We start from the raw sequence: 22,433 nt of genomic DNA, 5'->3' as shown, positions 1-22,433 counted from the left end.
GCCCGCTCCCCGCTCCTCCCCTCGGGCTTCCCCTCAGAGCTCCATCGCGCCGCCGCGATGTGACGGAGAGAAAACCCGCAGTGAGCAGCAGCGAAGTCCCGCCGGAGAGCGACAACCCTCCCGCGCGCAGCCTCACCTCGGCACGAGCCCCGGGCTCGCGTGGCTCTCGGTCTGCGTCCGGACAATAAGCAGCTCCTCTTCCTCTTCCTCCTCCTCCTCCTCCTCCTCCAGCAGGGACTCTGCGCGTCCTGTCCGGGATCCCGCAGCAACTCTCCGCGGCTCCAGATGGCTGGACACGAGTGGGAGGACTGGTTCGAGCGGGAGGAGTTCATCGGGCAGATCAGCGACATCCGAGTGCAGAACCTGCAAGGTAGGACCCGCCACGTGAGGGGACCCACCGGGACCGAGCGGGGAAACTTTCTGCTGAGGCTCCACACACGTTAGTGTGTGCGTGCGTGCGTGTGTGTAGGTGTGTGTGTGTGTTCCATTCATGAAGGGTCGTTGTGTTTAAAGGGCCCAGCATGCAGGCAGCGGGGTCCTGGTCCCTGAAGGATCTCCCTGCACTGTGTGAATCTAGTTATCATGTGAACTGGAGCCCACACACAGGGAGGAGGTTGATTTGACACAGAAACAAACACACCAAGAAAAACCACAGAAGAAAGATCCAAAAAGAAGACTTACAAACTAAACAGAAACTATGCTGAAATGACAAAACATGTCTCCAAAATTTAAGAAAAGCACAAAATAATGTATCGCAACAAAAACCGAGGGCTGCTGAACTGATATGGCTGGTAATCCATAACCCTGTTTATCATAAATACTTGATGTTTAGCAGCAGGCTGTAAGAACAACAGGAACCTCTGGGTTCTCTCGTGAGCAGCACATCTTCTCACAGCTGGAACGACGACCTCCATTGATCAGCCAGATGGGCAACGGAGTTGATGATGGACCACGTAGACCAGGTCTGCAGGGTCTGGGACACAAGGAGCAGCTTGAGATAGTGGTCTGCTGTTCATCACAGCTCCTCTGTAGACCTGCAGGACCTCACAGCTCCTCTGTAGACCTGCAGGACCTCACAGCTCCTCTGTAGACCTGCAGGACCTCACAGCTCCTCTATAGACCTGCAGGACCTCACAGCTCCTCTGTAGACCTGCAGGACCTCACAGCTCCTATGTAGACCTGCAGAACCTCACAGCTCCTCTATAGACCTGCAGGGCCTCACAGCTCCTCTATAGACCTGCAGGACCTCACAGCTCCTCTGTAGACTTGCAGGACCTCCCCCACCAAGTGGAGGTCCTGCAGGAGCTGGTGATGGTCTGTGATGGGCTCCTTCCTAACTCCTCCCCCTCCTTGATACTATATCCTGTACTCAGCCTCTCCAGTGGAGTCATTCCTGAGACCAGAGCCAGACCCTGATGCTCACTGGTGTTGTTGGCGGACCAGTGAAACACTTTGTGCATCAGATTGTGCTCCACCGCACGCAGCCGCTGGACATATCTAGCATGATGTCACATGGTCTTTAGTTATGCACACAAATATGAGCCAAAAACAATGAAATGAACCCCAGGAAAGTGAGTTACATAACTGAGCTGAGCAGGAGGGATGTTGTTTAATATAAAAGCACGCATCAGTGATTCAACTATTTTAGATGGGAGCCTTGCCAAGCTGTTATCACCAGAGTTCTATACTTGTTGACATGTTTTTAGATATGTGTATTAAATATGTAGAATGGATATGTTGTCAGTTAAAAGTTTAATGGATTGCTTCATTTAGAAATACAGTACATTACTGTTAATGCACCATATTGTGTCCAGGACTGCAGAGTAATGACAAAGCTTTTGGAACAAACGAGTTATTGTAGCACACGGGACACATTTAAAATGATATAATAAAACTCCTGTGAGCTGCAGGACCGGCTCTGCTGCTGGACCTGGACTGTGAGAGCTGCAGGTCTGCCAAACAGCTTTACACAGATTAGAGGAAGACTCACAATAACTGCTCTTTAAAGTGGAAGTAATTGATTTAATGAGTGGAGAATGAAAGCTTTGTAAAGCTCTAACCCAGTTCATCCCAAAGCCTGAGAGAGGCGAGCAGTACATGTCCCCGTCCTCCTGTTGGGCTTCTGGGGGGCTTTTCCCTCTGGATCGGATCCGGCTGATGCGCTGTCGCCGAGCCTCGATCACCTGGCGTTCATTTGATTGTTTCAAGGATCCGCAGACAGGTTGTGTGGTATGATATGTGGTTATTGTAATCAGCCGTGGTACAACATGGATATGGTCCCTCGATGTCTGATGCTGCTTGAAACATGAGCCCTTTGCAGGGTCCAGCACCTGCCGTCAATCATGTTCTAATTGCATATATCGATAAGCCCAGAAACACAGAACAGCGCCACCCAGTGTTCATATTTAGTAGTACAGCATGCTCCCATGTGGCTCCTACACACCGGGCCCTAATTGGTAACGCAGGCAGACATAACACTTCAAACAAAATACAACAAAGGAGACAAAATGTTGAGTCCAGTACAGAAATCCATTTACACCCCGCGGAGCAGCGTAGTGTTGTTCCTGGCCTTCTAATGCTCCAACATCTTGTTGTTTGTCTTTGGATATGAAGCACAGTGGGATGAGTTTTACCACACACTTTGCAAAACAAGCGTCTTTCGCAATATCGGCTCATGTGACCAACTCATACGCATGAAGAGCAAACTCCCTGTTCCCTCAGAAAGTTGAGTTCTTCTTCGTGTTTCCTTCCATTGAAATCATCGCATTCCTCCAATGAGTGTTTTCGGGCTCAGCAAAGGCATCCAGATCGTGATCTGCTGTCGGTTTCCTAGCTTCCTCGGGCCGGTCCATCCAGGCTACTGTGGCCTCAATGCACTGTGCCACCAAACAGAGGGTCAGAAAGAAAATCTAGACACAACGCTCAATGAATGCGACCAGATCCATGAAGGGAGCTCTGTGGTTGGTGGTTTCCATTATCCCATGAGCTGTGGTCCTCCATTGCTCCCTCAATTTGAACGGCAACTTCTACATAGCGGCTCTCATGTTGACAGCCGCTTCCTGCACGCGCTGCAGCTCCTGCAGAACGTTGCAGCTCCTGCAGAACGTTGCAGCTCCTGCAGAACGTTGCAGCTCCTGCAGAACGTTGCAGCTCCTGCAGAACGTTGCAGCAACCACACGCTTCAGGTGTAGGCTTGAAGCGCTTTACTATCTCCAGCTTTTCTGCTTGCCAGGACAAAACCTTTTCCATGTATGTTGCATATCTCGTACTGGTTTCCAAAGTGGTTTGTAGACGACCCTCAGCCGCTGCATGGGCACGCTCCCGAGCCGTGTGCTGGCAGCTGCGCACCAGCTCTCGCGGCCGTCCTCTTGTAAACTGTTCCAAGTAATGTAAACAATCTGCTCTTCCTGCCTTTTCCTCCACTTCCTGTTCAAAGGCTTTAATACAGGTTTGTAGTGTCGAGGGTCCTCTTCGAATAGGGGAACATCTCGTGGTCGCAGAGGTGATATTTCACTTTGCCTGAGCATGATGTCCAGTGTGTCTGCAGGCGGCATGTGACTGATTCGGTTTGTGGAAGGCCTTTCATCGTCCTTTAACTAAGACGCTGTTAGTTGATGCTGAAAACGATGCTTTCCCAACATATTGGTTTCCTGCTGTTGTTCATTGGAACTGCGTTGCGGTTGTGAAGTAGGTTTGACCCGTTGCTCCGTTTCCTTTGGTCCCACATCCCCTGACAGAAGTTATCATGTGGCATCTGCCATTTTGTCAAGTCGTTTAGCTTCTTTCCTTCTCCTTCCGGCTTGTGATCCTTTGCCACAGGGTTTAAGCTGTTGATACATTCCCTTCTTTACCATTCAAAATAGAAAGCCATACCCTCTGAGGGGCCATACATATATCTTTCCCGCTCAGAGGCCTGAAATGTCGCCAACATTGCGGTGGAAGCAGCTAGCTCGGTGTCTCTTGTCCTCCTTGGCTTTCCTTTAAAGCTGCTGCGTGAAGCGACCAGTGCAGCTCTCTTTGCCTCATCGGGATCCTCCCCAATTTCACACAAATGTCCTTTATTGGATGAAACCCACCTGTTTGTATCGGCAACACATTCATCATTGAGACAGTTCTGCATGCAGTCTGCGTCCTCACACACCTCAATGAACTCTGAAACGCCTTGTACCTGGGCTGTATCACCCTGAGCTATAACACATGGTATCTCTTTTCTTTCTTTCTTTTTTTTTAGTTAACTTTGTTTTTCCGCCATTTTGCAATGTTTCTGATTCACCAGCAAGTATGTTTGCATTTGTGTTTCAACACCGCCCACCACACTGGGTCTATCAGCCGCTCCCTTTGATCTGACGCGCTGTTGCTGGGCCTCAACCACATGCCCTTCATTCCATTGTTTCAAGGATCCACAGACAGGTTGTGTGATATGTGTTTATTGTGTTCAGCCGTGGTACAACATGAATATGGTCCCTCGATGCCCACAGCTGATCTGATGTTGGAACATGACCGTGCTGTGAAAGCGGTCAGAACCATGGGTCCTTTCCAGGGTCCAACACCGTCGATCATGTTCTAACTGCATATATAGATAATCCCAGGAACACAGAACAGCGCCACCCAGTGTTCATATGTAGTAGTATAGTATGCTCCCATTCGGCTCCAACACCAACCATCACTTCATAATTGCTTATTTCCACAAGCGGTCCAGGTCCTTTCAGTCATCTGGGAAGTCTTATTCAACTTTTCCTCTCCCCATGTTGCACACAATAGTGAATGGGAACTCGGCTTCAGTCTTTCAACCCCCAAACCTTCAAGGGAAGGTCTGCGTGATGCTTCTCACCAGCACTGGAGCACATGAGCTCTCAGACAAACAGATTGCATTCCTGGACCTCGACCCTGGGGGGTATCACTGGACTTCCTGGTCTCATTTACCTGCTCAGATCTTTACATCAGCAAGATTCCCAGAAGATGTGGCGACGAAGGCGCTGCAGGACGTTTGTCTTCTGTGGGATGTTTGAGCTCAGCTGGAGGGCTGCTGGTCTCACATGGGCCACACTGTCAGTGTGGAACTCTTCAATGGGTCTGAACCCTCATAGTCTGGGTCTAGTCTAGGTCTCCATACACTCTAGACTTGGTCCTGACTTGGTCTCGGTTTAGGTGGTCTTCTCCTACACTGCTCTAGAAGCAGAGCAACTGAGCCATGCAGTCCTGGCTGAGAGCACGAAGAAGATACAGATAATAACAAAGGACATTTGTTATAGTTCTTATCAAAATGTCATAGTTTTTAGTTTTCTTTTAGCCCCAGTATTTTTGATTCAGTGGATTTGAGACATTCCTTAACCTTTATTACTAAAATAACATCATGCTGTATAGAAGAAGACTTTAAACTAGAGCTTGAGACATAAACTCATCTTTACAATGTTTACTGAGGGAATACATCAAGAGAGAAGTAGAGTCACTTATATAGACTTCTATACAACCAGAGGAGTCGCCCCCTGGTGGTCAGGAGAGAGAATGCAGCTTTAACACATGAAGCATAGACTTCTATACAACCAGAGGAGTCGCCCCCTGGTGGTCAGGAGAGAGAATGCAGCTTTAACACATGAAGCATAGACTTCTATACAACCAGAGGAGTCGCCCCCTGGTGGTCAGGAGAGAGAATGCAGCTTTAACACATGAAGCATAGACTTCTATACAACCAGAGGAGTCGCCCCCTGGTGGTGAAGTAGAGTCATTTATATCGTCTTCTTTACCACCAGACACTTCCGCCCGGTTGAGATTTTAATCTGGTGAAATTAGTTTTGACTTTTTCAGGTCAAACCAGCAGACTTCTGTTGTCGAGTCAACGTTGACTTATTTTACTTCAATCCTTCTAATTTAACTTTCCTGGTTTCCTTAATTAACTCACATAGTTGACGGACGCCAGTTATGTAACAAACATACGTATTTTAACCCAAACTAGACCTAACCAATGACTTGCGTGAAGCTTCAGGCTCGGTGAAGCTGCGTATGGAGTGTGTTGAGCCTGCAGTGAGCAGCCTCTGGAGGCTAGCGGAGCGGCACGCTGACCAGCCGTCTGTTCCAGGAGTTGGGAACGAGAACACGCTGTCCTAGATTTGAGTCAGAATCAGTCCACATGAATAATTCTGGTTTATTACAGCATGGGCCTTATTTGGAAGTGTTTCCTAGTGTCCTGCTGGTACTACGAGCACTACACCGACCGGACTGTGTGACTGCGATGTTCTCCGACCTCAGAAGGGACTTTGGTGAGGACAGCTGACGGTCTGCGTTCTTGCATCGCGCTCTCCCCGTTGGCTCTTGCGCGTACCCTCGGTCACATGACCAGCTTCTGGACCTGCTCATCTGATGTCACCGTGTGGGCACTGGGTGTCACTTGCAGCGAGCACCCTCCTTCTTTCACACGGGATACATTGGATTGTGTGCGCTATAGGACAGTTGACAGGAGGCCGGCTAATGAAACAACATTAATAATATTGATCATTTAAATGAATGAACCATTAACGTAACCCATCCACTAACATGGCACAAGGCCTGTATGACAGATCAGTCCGTGTGCGTGTGTGCGCGTAGCCCTGCAGCAGCAGCAGCAGGTACACAACCTGTTGTGTGCCTCTGCTGGAGTGTGAGCTCCATGCAGATTCTCACTGCATGCTGCCGCTGAGCTCCAGCTCTTCCTGTCGACTCGGGCTTTTTCTCAGCCTCTTGAAGACAGAAGAACAATAAGAAAACCGGCTGAAGTTCAGGCACAACCTGAGGGCTGAGCGTCTGATGCTCAGCAACCTGCAACCTGCGACCTGCAACCTGCAACCTGCGACCTGCAACCTGCGACCTGCAACCTGCAACCTGCAACCTGCAATCTGCAATCTGCAACCTGCTGCAGAACACGTGATGAGAGGGAGCTGCTCTCTGTGGTATAACTGGAGTCCTGATCACCATCACACCTCCCACACACACACACACACACACACGCACACACACACACGCATAGATGTACACACCCACACACACAAACACGCATAGATGTACACACACACACACACGCTAACACACACACATACACACACACACATGCACACACACACACAAACACGCATAGATGTACACACACATGCTCACACATGCACATACACACACACTCACACACACACATACACACGCATACACGTACTCACACACACACACATACACACGCACACGCTCACACACACACACACCCACAAACACACGCTCACACACACACGCTCACACACACACACACACACACACACACACACACTGGGAGAAGAAGCGGTCAGTGAAATGAGAAGCGTTCCTCTTGCTGTGTCTTTGTGTTGTTCTCTCGTTGGATGTAAGATGTATCAGAGTGTGTTGACATCTTTTCTGTTGGATGAGTCATCCTGCTTTCAGAAAGAAACAGTCATCCAGTCATCTCCCCACGCCGCTCGTTGAAACCGCGTTGGTGGATCGCTGTGGCGACCAGAGCACCATGGAGGGAGACGGGAGGAGGAGTGTGTTCCTCTCCAGAGCGACGTGGTTCTCTTCAGGAGGATCTGAACCTTTCCCTCTGTGCCGCTGCTGCAGGCAGGTGAACCTCACCAGCCTGATCCAGCAGGCGATGGAGGTGATGGAGGTGATGGAGGTGTGTGTGGAGCCAACGGTCCTCTGCAGCTCCGTATTGCACTAAACTCTTAAGCCCGCCCACTTTTTAGCGGTCCAATCAAATGCAAAGAGGTCTGACAACTTGTATAGCAGTGATGTCATAGAATGAAGCTGGATTGTGATTGGTCGGAGAGTGGACACTATTTGAGTCACTAAATGACTGAGTGACTCTCATGATGTCATCAGGTCGTCGTAGCTTGAGGCCTGCATTTCATATTGCTATTACTCATGCTCAACTTTATATTCAACCTTTATCTGGAATATGAAGAACATCAGGAAGAAAAGAAATAAAAATAATCTTCCAAAAAGAGCTCAAGGTGGAGGAAATGACCAAAGTAGAACGGGACAATCAGGAAAGCGTACGCTATGTGACTCTCGGCAGAGAAAAGGGTGATAAAGTCAGCTGTTTGTGACGGCAGGCGGCTGGTGTCCCGTCCTGACCTTTGCCCCTGCGGCCTCCAGCACACAGTGTCAATCTGAAGGCCCTGCTGGTCCCACCCGGCCTGCAGTCTGGCTCTGCTGTGGGTCGAGCTGCTCCTTTCTGACTGTTTTCTCACGGTTCCCTTACTTTTAGACTTCAGTGGAAACGTGGGGTAAAGTTCAGTTGAACCGCCCCGGTTCAGATCAGGTAGACCCCTCCTCCTCCTCCTCCTCCTCGCCATGTGGAGCATGGCTCCTCCCCCTGCGAGGCCACGGGGTCGCTGCGGTTCCTGGAGAGGTTTAAAAAAAGAACGAGCGCATTTACCAAGATGTTGGGAAAGAAATCTTTGTCAGTGCACCGCGCTGCGCTCAGCTGTGAGGAATCGGTTTCACACAGGATGAGACTGCAGCCTCCTCTGAGGGGAGTCAGAAATATATTATATTATGTAACGAAGCCTCAGGGACGGAGTTAATACCAGACATGTTAGCGGGGACAGTAATTAGCTGGACGGTGATAACGGAGTTGGCTGAATGTCATAAGAGCTCCTCATTACAAGCTTAGCCCCTCCCCCATCACAACACACTGTCCATACAGCAATATGAATAAATATGGAGCCAGTCTCTCCATGGTGAACTTGGATTACTTTGATGCGGAGGAGTCTTGTTTTCTGAACGCTTCCACAGCAGATTCAGAGAGATGCTGAATCTGAAAATATGAGCCGTGTGTTTATATCCGACTGAGAAGACGCTGTGGCAACATATCTGTGTCTCAATCCTGTGCATGCCATGAGAGAGTTATGATATTTACTTATTATATTTGCGCAATCAAATCTATCCTGACCACAAGAATCTTTCTGCTGTTGAGTCCTTAGATTGCACGTGTAAAATAGACTCTTTCTGTGTGTGTGTGTTGTTGTTGGTGTCTTGGAGACTGTGTGAAGGTGTGTGTCCGTGTGTACATGTCCAGTCCTGCGCAGTAGAGTCATATCTGCATCTGCTCTTAGATGCGGTAGCGATAACGGTGTGTTCCTCATGAGGCCGGTTCTCCCCTGTTGACTCCTCTCAGCACCTGTGCTGCTCGCTGCTCTGAGAGGCTGCTGCAGCCCCAACATGTCCAGGAGGCAGCAAGCCCCCTTTCGGGGTCCTGGAGGTTAGAGAGAGGTGGTCTGGGGGGAGGGGGGTCTTCTCTTGAGTTGAGGCGTTGCTGAGGCAGAGCTTTTCCTCAACAGGTTTCAGGTGTCCACTTGGTTTACAGCAAATAAGCTTTTCTCTGCAAAAAAAACCTTCAGGGCTCATATTTACTGAGAGGAAGGGGGATTTGTGATGAGGTAGCACACACACACACACACACACACACACACACGGACACGCACACACACACACACTGATGATCCATGAAGCTGTCGGCCTCATTGTGTTGTCTCAACTCAACACTGAATCCAGGGTCTAGAAACACTGTTGAATGTTTTCACACCCAACTTATGATTTTACTTTAATTTGTTCCTTTGAAAACAAACTCCTCTTCTCCAGCACATCTCTCTCTCTCTGCGTTGAGGTTGTAGCTGAGCAGGAACCAGCAGGCCGTCTTCCAGCTCACAATAAAGACAGGTTCTACTTCGGGGAGCTGCTTTCCAGCAGGAGTTTCAGGGCTGTCTTTGTCTTGCGTGCGTCTGTCTGAGATGCTGGAATAACAGGAATGTGGTGACCGCTTGTACTCTGTATTTACTAGTCGACAAGCATCGGTTCTGACGAGTGAAGTCTATGCTTCATGTCTTGAAAGCTGCATTCTGTGTAATATCCACCAGGGGGCGACTCCTCTGGTTGTATAGAAGTCTATGCTTCATGTGTTAAAGCTGCATTCTCTCTCCTGACCACCAGGGGGCGACTCCTCTGGTTGTATAGAAGTCTATGCTTCATGTGTTAAAGCTGCATTCTCTCTCCTGACCACCAGGGGGCGACTCCTCTGGTTGTATAGAAGTCTATGCTTCATGTGTTAAAGCTGCATTCTCTCTCCTGACCACCAGGGGGCGACTCCTCTGGTTGTATAGAAGTCTATGCTTCATGTGTTAAAGCTGCATTCTCTCTCCTGACCACCAGGGGGAGAATCCTCTGGTTGTATAGAAGTCTATGCTTCATGTGTTAAAGCTGCATTCTCTCTCCTGACCACCAGGGGGCGACTCCTCTGGTTGTATAGAAGTCTATGCTTCATGTGTTAAAGCTGCATTCTCTCTCCTGACCACCAGGGGGCGACTCCTCTGGTTGTATAGAAGTCTATGCTTCATGTGTTAAAGCTGCATTCTCTCTCCTGACCACCAGGGGGCGACTCCTCTGGTTGTATAGAAGTCTATGCTTCATGTGTTAAAGCTGCATTCTCTCTCCTGACCACCAGGGGGCGACTCCTCTGGTTGTATAGAAGTCTATGCTTCATGTGTTAAAGATGCATTCTCTCTCCTGACCACCAGGGGGCGACTCCTCTGGTTGTATAGAAGTCTATGCTTCATGTGTTAAAGATGCATTCTCTCTCCTGACCACCAGGGGGGGTGACTCTTCTGGTTGTATAGAAGTCTAAACTTCATGTGTTAAAGCTGCATTCTCTCTCCTGACCACCAGGGGGCGACTCCTCTGGTTGTATAGAAGTCTATGCTTCATGATGAAGATGTCACAGCGCTAAGAGACCGCAGCACTAACCACCAGTCAAAGAAGGAATGTGTGCAGGTGTTATTATAAAGGATTGGTTGCTACATCTGAACAAACATGTCGTACATTCTGCACACAGAAGAATTCACAGGATTCTATGCAAAGCGCTGCAGCAGACCTTTTGTTCCAGACTTCCCAGGGGGCCTTCATTTGCATAGACAAAGTAGCTGATGTTTGGCTGCAGAGAGACAGAATCCTGCCTCCTTTTAGGCTCACGAGCAGAGACGGCTCCTCAGGTTGAGGTCAAAGCAACAGAACAGCTCAGTGGACCGATTTAATGACAGGCTGTTTGGAGAAAGTCTTCGCGAGAGGTCAATACAGCTTTTGATTCATTGTGCTCTTATGACGACACATTTTTCTGTTTCTTGTTTTGCCTAATTATAGTTTTATTTTTCGTCATTGTTGTTTTTTTCTTCCTTCCTTTCCATCCGTATCCATTTATTCTCAAACAGCGAATTACAGTCAATATTAATTGGCCAATGTTTGATACTAACTGTTGGAATGCGAACAAGCTGGTAGACATGATAGAAATGTAAGCGTTAGCATTGTCATTGTTAGTATGTTAGCATTGTCATTGTTAATATGTTAGCTTTGTCATTGTAAGTACGTTAGCAAGCGAATGTCGGCTGTCTTAGTTCAGCCTCACTGAGCTGCTAGCATGACTGCTAACGTCATGCTAACGTCCTTCGTCCTGTTCCCTGACAATGTGTGATGAGCGGTTAACAGGTCATACGAACACAGGACTTTCACCATGAGACCGCTGTTTGTGTCCCATATGAGACCCAGTCTACATTCACTTATTTTACTGTCATTTTGTTACTCCGAGCCAAGTTATGGAACGTAACAAACACGCTTTTACGACCCAGCCGGGATGTTATCGTAAAAACCTAACCGAGTAGTTTGCTTGTCAAAATTTAACCAAGTACACATACAAACTAACAAAGTAAGTAAACCTACGTTGGAAGTTTATTTTGAAAGGGCACTATGCATGTAAAAAGTAGAAACTGACACACTGTCCCTGAAGCGACCGAAGCGGACAATAGAGAGGGAAGCGGAGAGTAGGAACACCGACCAACAACTGTATTTGACCAGTTCCTTACGAGTGAGTCTGTGTTGCTGTCAGGAGTTCGTAACGTCACTCATGTTGAAGCTGTCAGCGCTGTAGTCTGACTTAAATGTGCTCCGGCCCACTCAAGCTTCTTAAAGTGGATTTTGAAACACACATTGCATGAAATGAATGGAAAGCAGTCGCTGCAATAGTGGCTCCATCCGCAACTCAATCGCATGTTTTGCAATACATTATTCCGATTGTATAACATGCCTCCTCTGAGCAGCAACTAAGAGTGCAGTGAGCCTCGGCGTAGGTGTGCTGAAGTGTGGGCTGACAGGCCACATGATGAACACGCAGACGATGAGTAAGCACCTGGTTTCTGTGGAGGAGGCGATGAAAGATCACTGGAGGGGATAATATCGCTCAGATATGTTGAAGGTATCCTGATCACAAAGTCCCCTCACAACACACCGTCCCTTCATGGCTTTCCTCGTTCCTGCAGCCATTGTTGAAGGAGTGATTTGAACGAGCTCACTGACACAGCCCTGAGCAGAATATGTCATGAGGTAGGTGAGAGCAGAATGGGGACAGTTACGCTGCCTTTAAAATGAAGGGAATCTGTCTGCTTACATAACTCTGACAAAGAAAACTCTGACACAGTCAAAGTGTCTGTATTTGATTCATGTCATAGTGAGTAATTGAAATCAGAAGGCAGAGGCTGTGGATCAAACATACTCCCCATGATCAACATCACTGAGCGCTGAACAGAGCTGCCTCCAGCAGCTGGACTGACAGGAACATTCATGCTGGTAACCCTACTATTGGCTCATGTCAGTAGTTAGCAAACACAACCAGTGACTAAGTGCTAGGTAGCAAACATTCAGTCAACATCAAAGCTATTAATAGGGAACACTGGATGGGGTTAAAGGCTGTAAGTACATAGCCAAGATACCATACTCTGATTCAAAGGTGTCAACCATTTTGTTTAGCATATTTTGTAATGTTATGAACAGAATTTGTAAAGGTTACAATGTTAGTCAGGTGCTAACGTCCGGTACTGAAAAGTGAAGTCTCTGCTTCATGTGTTGAAGCTGCATTCTCTCTCCTGACCACCAGGAGGCGACTCCTCTGGTTGTATAGAAGTCTATGCTTCATGTGTTAAAGCTGCATTCTATCTCCTGACCACCAGGGGGAGACTCCTCTGGTTGTATAGAAGTCTCTGCTTCATGTGTTAAAGCTGCATTCTCTCTCCTGGACACCAGGGGGCGACTCCTCTGGTTGTATAGAAGTCTATGCTTCATGTGTTAAAGCTGCATTCTCTCTCCTGACCACCAGGGGGCGACTCCTCTGGTTGTATAGAAGTCTATATAAGTGACTCTACTTCTCTCTTGATGTATTCCCTCAGTAAACATTGTAAACATGAGTTTATGTCTCAATCTCTAGTTTCAAGTCTTCTTCTATACAGCATGATGTTCATTTAGTACATTATGGTCTGTTCGAGTCAAACAGACCATAAGGGACGCTTTGGGGGCGGGGCTACAAGGTGATTGACACGCCTCTACCAGAGCTGTATGCTACACTACCTGGACAAAAACAAAGTGTCCACCTGGGGCTCAGATGGTGAAAGAGAGGTTCAGGGACCATGAGACATCATGTTCAACATGGAGTCCAGACCTGAACCCCAGTGAGAGTCTCTGATGTGCTGCAGAAGCTTTGCAGCGGTCAGACTCTACCATCATTAATACAAGATCTTGGTGGGAAATTAATGCAACACTGGATGGAAATAAATCTTGTGCCATTGCAGAAGCTTATGGAAACATTTCCACAGCGAATGCTGTAATCAAAGCTGAAGGCGCTCCAACCAAATATTAGTGTGTGACCTTGTTTTTGGTGGCGACTTTCTTTTTGGCCAGGCAGTGTGTGTCTCTACATCACTCCTCCACATTCCAAATATCATTACTTACATTTGTTGGTTGCAGAAAATCCCGCCAAAAAAATTCAAGATGGCGACAGACAAAATGCTAAACTCAAGGAAACATAAAGAAAACATAATGTCCCATGAGAAATGATGAATGCCATATTTTTTACAGAAATATGTTTTATGTAAATGTTACATTTAGTAGCACACACACTGTTCAACCATCAGGATTCAACGTTGCTGGCCAGCGATGCAACTGAATTCTCCTGCTTGAGCAGCTTTAACTCCCACTCTCTTTACTTCTGGACGTGCTCAGGAACCGGCCTAAAAAGTGCTCCTTTCATGAAGCCGAGCTTTTCCCCTCTAAAAATACCTGGTCCATTGTTAAAAGGTCAGTGGTTATGTTGTGAGATAACCGTCGGTGATGTAAGTCGGGGTTAGCTCGCTCTTTGTGCTCTTTATGAGATGCAGGTGGTTCCACTGCTGGCACCGGGACAAATATTCAAGAGGGGCACGAGGCCCATGGCAGCGGGGCGGGGCTTATGTTTCAACTTTGGCAGATACAGTAAGGTGGAGGTTTTGAGGCAACAAAACTGTAAAATAAGAAAAGAGAGATGAAGTCATAATGTTTTGAGGAGCAGACTGCTGCGCTTTATGTTGGTGCTCAGCTGGTTTGGTCGTATCACCTTCACACCACCTGACAGACACAGAACCTGTGTGAGAACCTCTGAAGGAGACGGTTCAGAGAAGCAACGATACGCTGCTCTTCATCAGAGGAAGAGGAGGAGGGGGAGCTCTCTCCGCATCAGCACATGGCGCTGTTTCTGCTTTATCTGAAAAGCACTTGTACATAACCAGCCAGGCAGTCTGATGGAGCAGCAGAGGCCCGGGTGGTACACGTATGTTTAAATGAGCCCTCAAAGGGTTAACAGCGGTGTCGACAGAGAGCCATGAGCCTCACCAGGCCGAGTTTCTAAGTGACGGCGCTCTCAGGTTGACCTGTGGCCCCCGGGGGCCTTCACTGCGCTGAGAAACACCCACATGGGATTGCTTTTCAGTTTTCCACCGGTTAAACCTGAGCTGCAGATATACTCTGTGTCCGACACACACACACACACACACACACACACACACACACACGCTCACACACCTCCGCAGTGAGCTTTTCTGCACTCATGTTTTTTCTCCCTTTCAGATGAAGAGCTGCAGTTTAAACGTGCCACTAAAAAGGGCTTTAATTGTCTGTCCCGGTTCCCTGTCCCCAGGTGTGTGTGAGCTTCTCAGGTAAACGGTAGCCTTGGCTGGTGTAACCTGCTGGGAGACATCCCATGATGCATCAGCTCTCAGTTCAGTGGAACAGTTCAGACGGGAGCTCTGAAACCCGTCATCACTGTGTGTTGAGGTCACTTTACACAAACGCCATCACCGTCATCATCCCTCACTCACAGGCCGCGGGGACACATCCATGCAGAGTCCATGACGTTGTGCCGGGTACAGGCAACCATGTTAAGGGAAGGAGGGAGGAGCTGAAGGGAGACCAGCAAGGAGCCTTCACCTCCACTGCTACTGCTGGGACTCCTGTGTAACCGGTGTGCTGCTGCGTGTTGTGTTGACCCCCCATGCAGGGATTCTAGTGTGCATATTTTTCCATGTTTGAAAAAAGAATAGGACCCCTGGTCCTCTTGTCCAAGTGTTCTCGAGCGAGACACCGAACCCCAAGTTTCTCCCAGAGGTCAGATTTTGTGTTTCACATGGTGTCGTCTGACCTGCAGCGTGTACATAGCTGCTGTGATGACACACTGCAGGGCTGATGAAAGGTGCATGCCGGCTGACATGCAGCGTGGTGTTCATGTCAACATGTCAACCGTGCAACAATGGAGGAGTCCCTACATGTCTTCTAAAGCACTACAGAGTATATAATCAGTGGTAATCTGACGGGTTTCAGTGCAGCACTCTGAGAGATTGCTCTGATGTAACCAAAGCTCTTATCTCATATTGAACCCTTTGCTTTTTTTGGGCTAATGGCATCCCATAGTTTAGTCAACCTCCCGTTGCTGCTTACCTCTCAACAAGGAAGAGCTTCGGTGTGAAGCGTTAGTTTGCAGATCTTAATGAGAAGTGTTTATGGCCCCGTTCAAGGACTCCTGAGCAGGTTTATAGTGCTGCCTCTAACAAACACTGCAACATTCACAAGCTCTTGATATTTGCAGCAACAAAAGGCAGTTTAATTATTCTCAGAGGGACAGTGTGTTTCAGGGCCAATGACACGAGGACGAGCGCTTGTGTCTGGCCATTGACCGGTGGTTGCACAAACATGTCGACTGGATGACAGAGAGATACCAGGTTGCTATGGAGGTCCAGAAGAAGAGCGAGGGTCGCTCTGTGTGGGGATCTGATCTGTCTTCCAGGACACTGAGCAGGCTCACTGCTCTGCAGGGCCTCATGTCGAATGTCTGGCTGTGGGGATGCTGCAGCACGTAGCATTGCTTTACAGTTGCATTGCTTTAAGTTGTGTTAATCTGTGTTGATCAACGCAACTTTAAAGCAATGCAACATAATGCAGCCAGGCATTGTAATGCCATGCGACGCGACATGAGCAAACAAAATTGACTTCCTCTACGCGTTATTGTGCTACACGTTGCTCTACGCGTCGTTGCTCTGTGTTGTTGCTCTACGCATTGCTCTACGCTGCATTTCATACATTTTGTACACCTCCCCTTTCTGTGTTTTAAAGTTCTCCTTTGGTCCGGTCCCCCCTCTGGTCCCAGGACTATTGACCCTTTCTCACATATGAGCGTGATGAGTCACCTCCTCTGCACACATGCTGGTTGGCCCTCGTCTTATCTCTGGCTTCTCCTCCCATCCAATAGTCGTTAACCGTTAAGCCAACACGGTGTCAGTCATGTGTCGGCAGCAGCGACCACACAGGAACCAGCTGATCGAGGCCGTTGTCCACAGTTTGTTCAGACACTTGAAGTGCAGAGCGGGTCCAGCTGCAGCATATATATATATATATATATAAAAAAAATATATATATATATATATATATATATATATATATATATATATATATATAAATATATATAAATATATATATATATATATATATATATATATATATATAAAAAAAATATATATATATATATATATATATATATATATATAAATATATATAAATATATATATATATATATATAAATATATATATATATATAAAAATATATATATATATATATATATATAAATATATAAAAAAAAATATATGTATATATATATATATATATATATATATATATATATATATATATATATATATATATTAATGCTGTCAAGCGATTAAAATATTTAATCGGGATTAATCGCATTTATTTCATAGTTAACTCTCGATTAATCAAACATTTTTTGGCGTCATTTTAATGCTCTCAACATGAAAAAGTGGATTGGTTTGCTTCATGCAAATGTTTTATTTTATTGAAAAAAAAACAACAGAGAGAGAGAGAGAGAGAGAGGGAGAGAGAGAGGGAGAGGGGGAAAGAGAGAGAGAGGTGAACATAGCATCAGGCTTCGTAGGTCCTGTCGTTGGATGTGATGTGTATTACATCACTAGATCCTCGTCCACAGCGCTAACAGGCTACACGCAGTAGCATCATTAGCTTTGGCTGCAGTGAGTTTGTTCCTGGTTGTGGTGTCCATGTGTTTCTGTCTGAAGTCATCCGTTAGCATCAGCTGTGTGCTCGTCCATCGAGCGGTATTTCAGACCGCTCAGTGTTAATATGGTACCATGCCATCCTCACGCAGCCGCTGTCTGTCCCAGGTGAGATGTGACTCTGTCTGTGAACTCTGCAGTTATGTAACACCTCTGCATCACAGCAGCTGGATGAATATCTCAATAAAAGTATGTTTTAATATTCTCCTGTGTTACCGGGGGCTACCCAGACACAAACCCACTCCCGGTCTGATATGACACCACGGAGCAGGAGCGTCTCTGGCTCCTCGTCTTTCATCTGCCGTGTTCAAAGTGAGCTGTGCCGCGTGGGCGCTTCACAGCATCAGCAGGCCTTCCTTCCTTTTTTCTTTTTTTTGTTTTCACCCTTTCATCAGAAGGGAAGAAGTCGTCTCCGTGGCTCTAATTGGCAGCCGGGTCGTCGGAGCCCAGAGCCGGGTCCGTCCTCCACTTCCTGTTTCATTCACTGGACTGAAGGCAGGAGCAAAGAACACGCTGTGAGGGATTCTGTCTTAATGTCAGACATAATGCACAGATAGGGACACACACACACACACACACACACACACACACACACGCACACACGGACACGCACACGCACACACACACACACAGATAAAGAGACTCTGTCCGTCTCCAGTAAACTTGTGGTCATTATTTACTTATTGTGTACTTTACTTTGCTCTTATTGTATAATGAGAGATGAGGACAAAAATCTAACTTTAAGGATTTTCCTTTCTTTTCTTTTTAACAGCTGTACAATCTACAATTATCACACCCAATAAATAACAGCCATAGCTCGTAAAAATACCTTTTTCAACCACAACCTGCACTACCCATGTGAGGATAACTCCTGATAAGTCTGGATGATGTACAGCGAGCCGCTCGTTATTGTGAACTTCATCCAGGCAGGATGAGGAAGACTCCAGCACGAAGCATAACAAAATACAGATTCGGTCGTGGATTACCACGGCAACCTTTGAGTCATTTGTGTCGGCCTTAGTCGACTCGGTCGATAAATACACGCTGGGGCGAATTCATCAAAGGATTCATCTTTAAGGCCGCGAAGACGAAAAGAGCAGCGCTGCCCAGAGACAGAGCTGCTGCTCTGTGAGCTCCGGCTTCAGACGTTTGGAGCTAAATTGGCAAATGAGCCTCAATGTAGAAGCGGATCAATTCACAAAGATCATGAGCTGCTTCAGAGAGTTGGTGCATACTTGCAATCAGATGCATGAAAGAACAAATCACAGCACGGGGCGGACAGCGGTGAGCCGGTGACGCACAACTCACGGTGCTGTCAGCGGCCGCAAGCCATTCGTAATAATTCCCCCGTCGTAGTGAATTAGCACCTGGGCTTGTTTTCCTGGAGCTGAACCCTGCAGACAGAAGAAGGGGGGCTCTTCCCTGGACCGTGAGCAAGACAACAAGTCAGCAAAGGTTTCAGTCCAACTCATTGTTCATATCGCATCCGCGTTGAGGAGGTCAGGGTGGACGCGTCCAACACAGGACTCTCACCCACGTCGTTCTGCCTCAGGAACACAATGTGGCGGCCGGTTGGAGTCCATTGGGTGGAGTCCATTGGGTAGAGTACATTGGGTGGAGTACATTGAGTGGAGTACATTGGGTGGAGTACATTGGGTGGAGCACATTGGTTGGAACACATTGGTTGGCGTACATTGGGGGAGTACATTGAGTGGAGTACATTGGGTGGAGCACATTGAGTGGAGTACATTGGGTGGAGCACATTGGGTGGAGTACATTGGGTGGAGTATATTGGGTGGAGCACATTGGTTGGAGTACATTGGTTGGCGTACATTGGGTGGAGTACATTGGGTGGAGTACATTGGGTGGAGCACATTGGGTGGAGTACATTGGGTGGAGTACATTGGTTGGAGTACGTTGGGTGTAGTACATTGGTTGGAGTACATTGGTTGGAGTACATTGGGTGGAGTACATTGGGTGGAGTACATTGAGTGGAGTACATTGGGTGGAGTACGTTGGTTGGAGTACGTTGGGTGGAGTACATTGGGTGGAGTACGTTGGGTGGAGTACATTGGTTGGAGTACATTGGTTGGAGTACATTGGGTAGAGTACATTGGGTGGAGTACATTGGGTGGAGTACATTGGTTGGAGTACATTGGTTGGAGTACATTGGTTGGAGTACGTTGGGTGGAGTACATTGGTTGGAGTACATTGGTTGGAGTACATTGGGTGGAGTACATTGGGTGGAGTACATTGGGTGGAGTACGTTGGGTGGAGTACATTGGTTGGAGTACATTGGTTGGAGTACATTGGTTGGAGTACGTTGGTTGGAGTACGTTGGTTGGAGTACATTGGGTGGAGTACATTGGGTGGAGTACGTTGGTTGGAGTACGTTGGTTGGAGTACGTTGGGTGGAGTACATTGGTTGGAGTACGTTGGGTGTAGTACATTGGTTGGAGTACATTGGTTGGAGTACATTGGGTGGAGTACATTGGGTGGAGTACATTGGGTAGAGTACATTGGGTGGAGTACATTGGTTGGAGTACGTTGGTTGGAGTACATTGGTTGGAGTACATTGGTTGGAGTACGTTGGGTGGAGTACATTGGTTGGAGTACATTGGTTGGAGTACATTGGGTAGAGTACATTGGGTGGAGTACATTGGGTGGAGTACGTTGGTTGGAGTACATTGGTTGGAGTACGTTGGTTGGAGTACGTTGGTTGGAGTACATTGGTTGGAGTACATTGGTTGGAGTACATTGGGTGGAGTACATTGGGTGGAGTACGTTGGTTGGAGTACGTTGGTTGGAGTACATTGGTTGGAGTACATTGGTTGGAGTACGTTGGTTGGCGTACATTGGTTGGAGTACATTGGTTGGAGTACGTTGGGTGGAGTACATTGGTTGGCGTACATTGGGTGGAGTTCATTGGGTGGAGTACATTGGGTGGAGTACATTGGGTGGAGTACATTGGGCTCCGGCTGTTCACTGAAAGCGTGTCACTTACATTGAGGTAACATTCTTCGGCGGTGGAGCCCGTTGTCAGAGGCTCGGTGGGTCGATCCCCGGCTCCTTTAGTCCAAGTCGATGCGTCTCTGGAGAAGACACTTAACTGAAGTGTGCCCTTGAAACCTGTGTGAAGGGGTGAAGGGGTGAAGGGGTGAAAGGCGTGTTTGAGTGGACCGAGGGCTAGAGCAGCGCTGCACAGGTACAGTCCGTTTAGCATTCACTAAAAATAAGCTTCTGGCTTCTCAGACAACAAAAGCTTTAGTCGTCTGCAATCTGAGGTTATTTCAGCCTTCAGTTGCCGATGTTGAAAAGTAAACCGAACACGATTCTGTGAGGCGTTAAAAGGTTCCTGTTGGATAAGGAGGTCTGTCTCAATCATAAGCGATCAGACGTCTCTCTTCCATACGACAGGAAGTGCTTGAAAAGGAAACTACGTTTTAATTCAATCTGCTCCAAAGCGAAACGTCCGCAGGTCGCTCGCTGGAACAGCTGATCCACTCAGGCATGAAATCCACATGATGATTATTTGTTAAAAATATTGTGTAAATATTTAGTAAAAGCACCAAATGCCAGCAGTAGAATATTGTTGTGATATTGATGTGGAGGCGTTGAGATATTTCTCCCCACATTGCCTCACCTGGTTGATAACAGGTGTTGTTGGACTGAGTTCTCTCACCTGTCTGAAGTGTGGGCCAACACTGGCTGTTCTGCAGTAACTCTGCAGACAGCTGCTGGACTGTTTGTTTGCTTTGCAGTGGTTCCCATAGTTCCCATTGTGTTTGCATTGCATTTGTTTGGTCCCTGCTTCTTCACCAGGTGGGCAGGTGTGCCTTCACACACAGTCTAGACCTGCAGTCTTTAGGTCTAGGTCTTCAGGTCAGTTGAGTTTGAACCCAGTTTACAGGGAGGACTCTGACTATTGTGGGGTTGTGACCATTTTCCATCAGTGATGGGCGCCGCAGGGATCTTTTATTCCTCCGTTACGTATCGATGCTGACTTTGATTTTACAGTCATACAGGAAACGACCTGCAAACGCTCGCTAATGGACAAAGAGTGTATGGTACTGACCCCATGTTCCTGGTCAATACCTCACATTCCAATGACACACACACACACACACATCTCTAACAATCTCTGTATATATATATGCATACAGAGATTGTTAGGTCTTAAATAATATCTCCATCTTAATGGATACTACCTGATTAAATACAGTCTGTGATATAAGATGGACCTTTGTGCTGCTAGTGTTTGTGCAGTGTGGCCTTCCAGGGAAACAATGCCCTCTGTGTGACTGATCTACATTGATCCTCCCTCTGAGGGACGACAGCACAATTAACTTGTGTGCTTTGGTTGGAATTCACAAAGCAAAGAGACACAAAAGAGTCACTCATTGCCGGTCTAGTTTTTTTTATAGATGAGTGTTCATTTATAGACGCCGGAGCTAATTGCCACTTAATTGTATTTGCTTACTTCCTTTGTGCCCCCCCCCCCCTCCACCCAGCTGTAATAAAAGAGTGGTCACGCTGAACGTGTCCATGTGGTTTCGGTAGACTCAGCTGAGCCTCCGCTGTTTGCATGGCAAGCAAATAAGATGAACCAAAGCACTCAGAGGGGACGAGGAACATGTTCATTCTTTGTACACTTAAGGTATAAAACCACCTTTTAGGCTTCCTGTTGTTATGCATTTTATTCAGCCTTGTGCAGATTATAATGACCAAATACCAAATACATCCAACCAGTGAACAGGAAGTGAAACAGCTTCATGTCTATTGGCTCTACTCTGGAGCCGCCTGGCGTTGTGTCTGCAGCTCAGATCAGAAGCATCCAGCAATGGTTACTTTTTTATTTCACTCTCTCCAGTGCTTGAAACAAAAAATGAAGAAGATTGTGGTTTGGATTAAAATAACTACGGACGTCGCCAAACATAAATACAAATGTTGTGTGACAAATGAGTCCACGT

General features: G+C 47.3%; 1 protein-coding gene across 1 annotated transcript in view; it reads left to right on the top strand.

The window, feature by feature from the left end:
- clmna (calmin a) overlaps positions 1 to 22,433 on the top strand; it is a 41,175-nt gene continuing 18,742 nt past the window's right edge. Inside the window, exon 1 of the mRNA XM_068595510.1 lies at positions 1 to 370. Coding sequence (XP_068451611.1) covers positions 286 to 370 — 85 coding nt within the window. The 5' untranslated portion in view covers positions 1 to 285. The remainder of the gene's footprint in view (positions 371 to 22,433) is intronic.

The sequence above is a fragment of the Clinocottus analis genome, unplaced genomic scaffold (assembly GCF_023055335.1).
Source record: "Clinocottus analis isolate CAN_PGR_092001 unplaced genomic scaffold, fCliAna1.0.p SCAF_30, whole genome shotgun sequence".
NCBI classification, from domain to species: Eukaryota; Metazoa; Chordata; class Actinopteri; order Perciformes; family Cottidae; genus Clinocottus; species Clinocottus analis.
The sequence above is the reverse complement of the archived record's forward strand: the minus strand, read 5'-3'. Positions and strand labels throughout refer to the sequence as shown.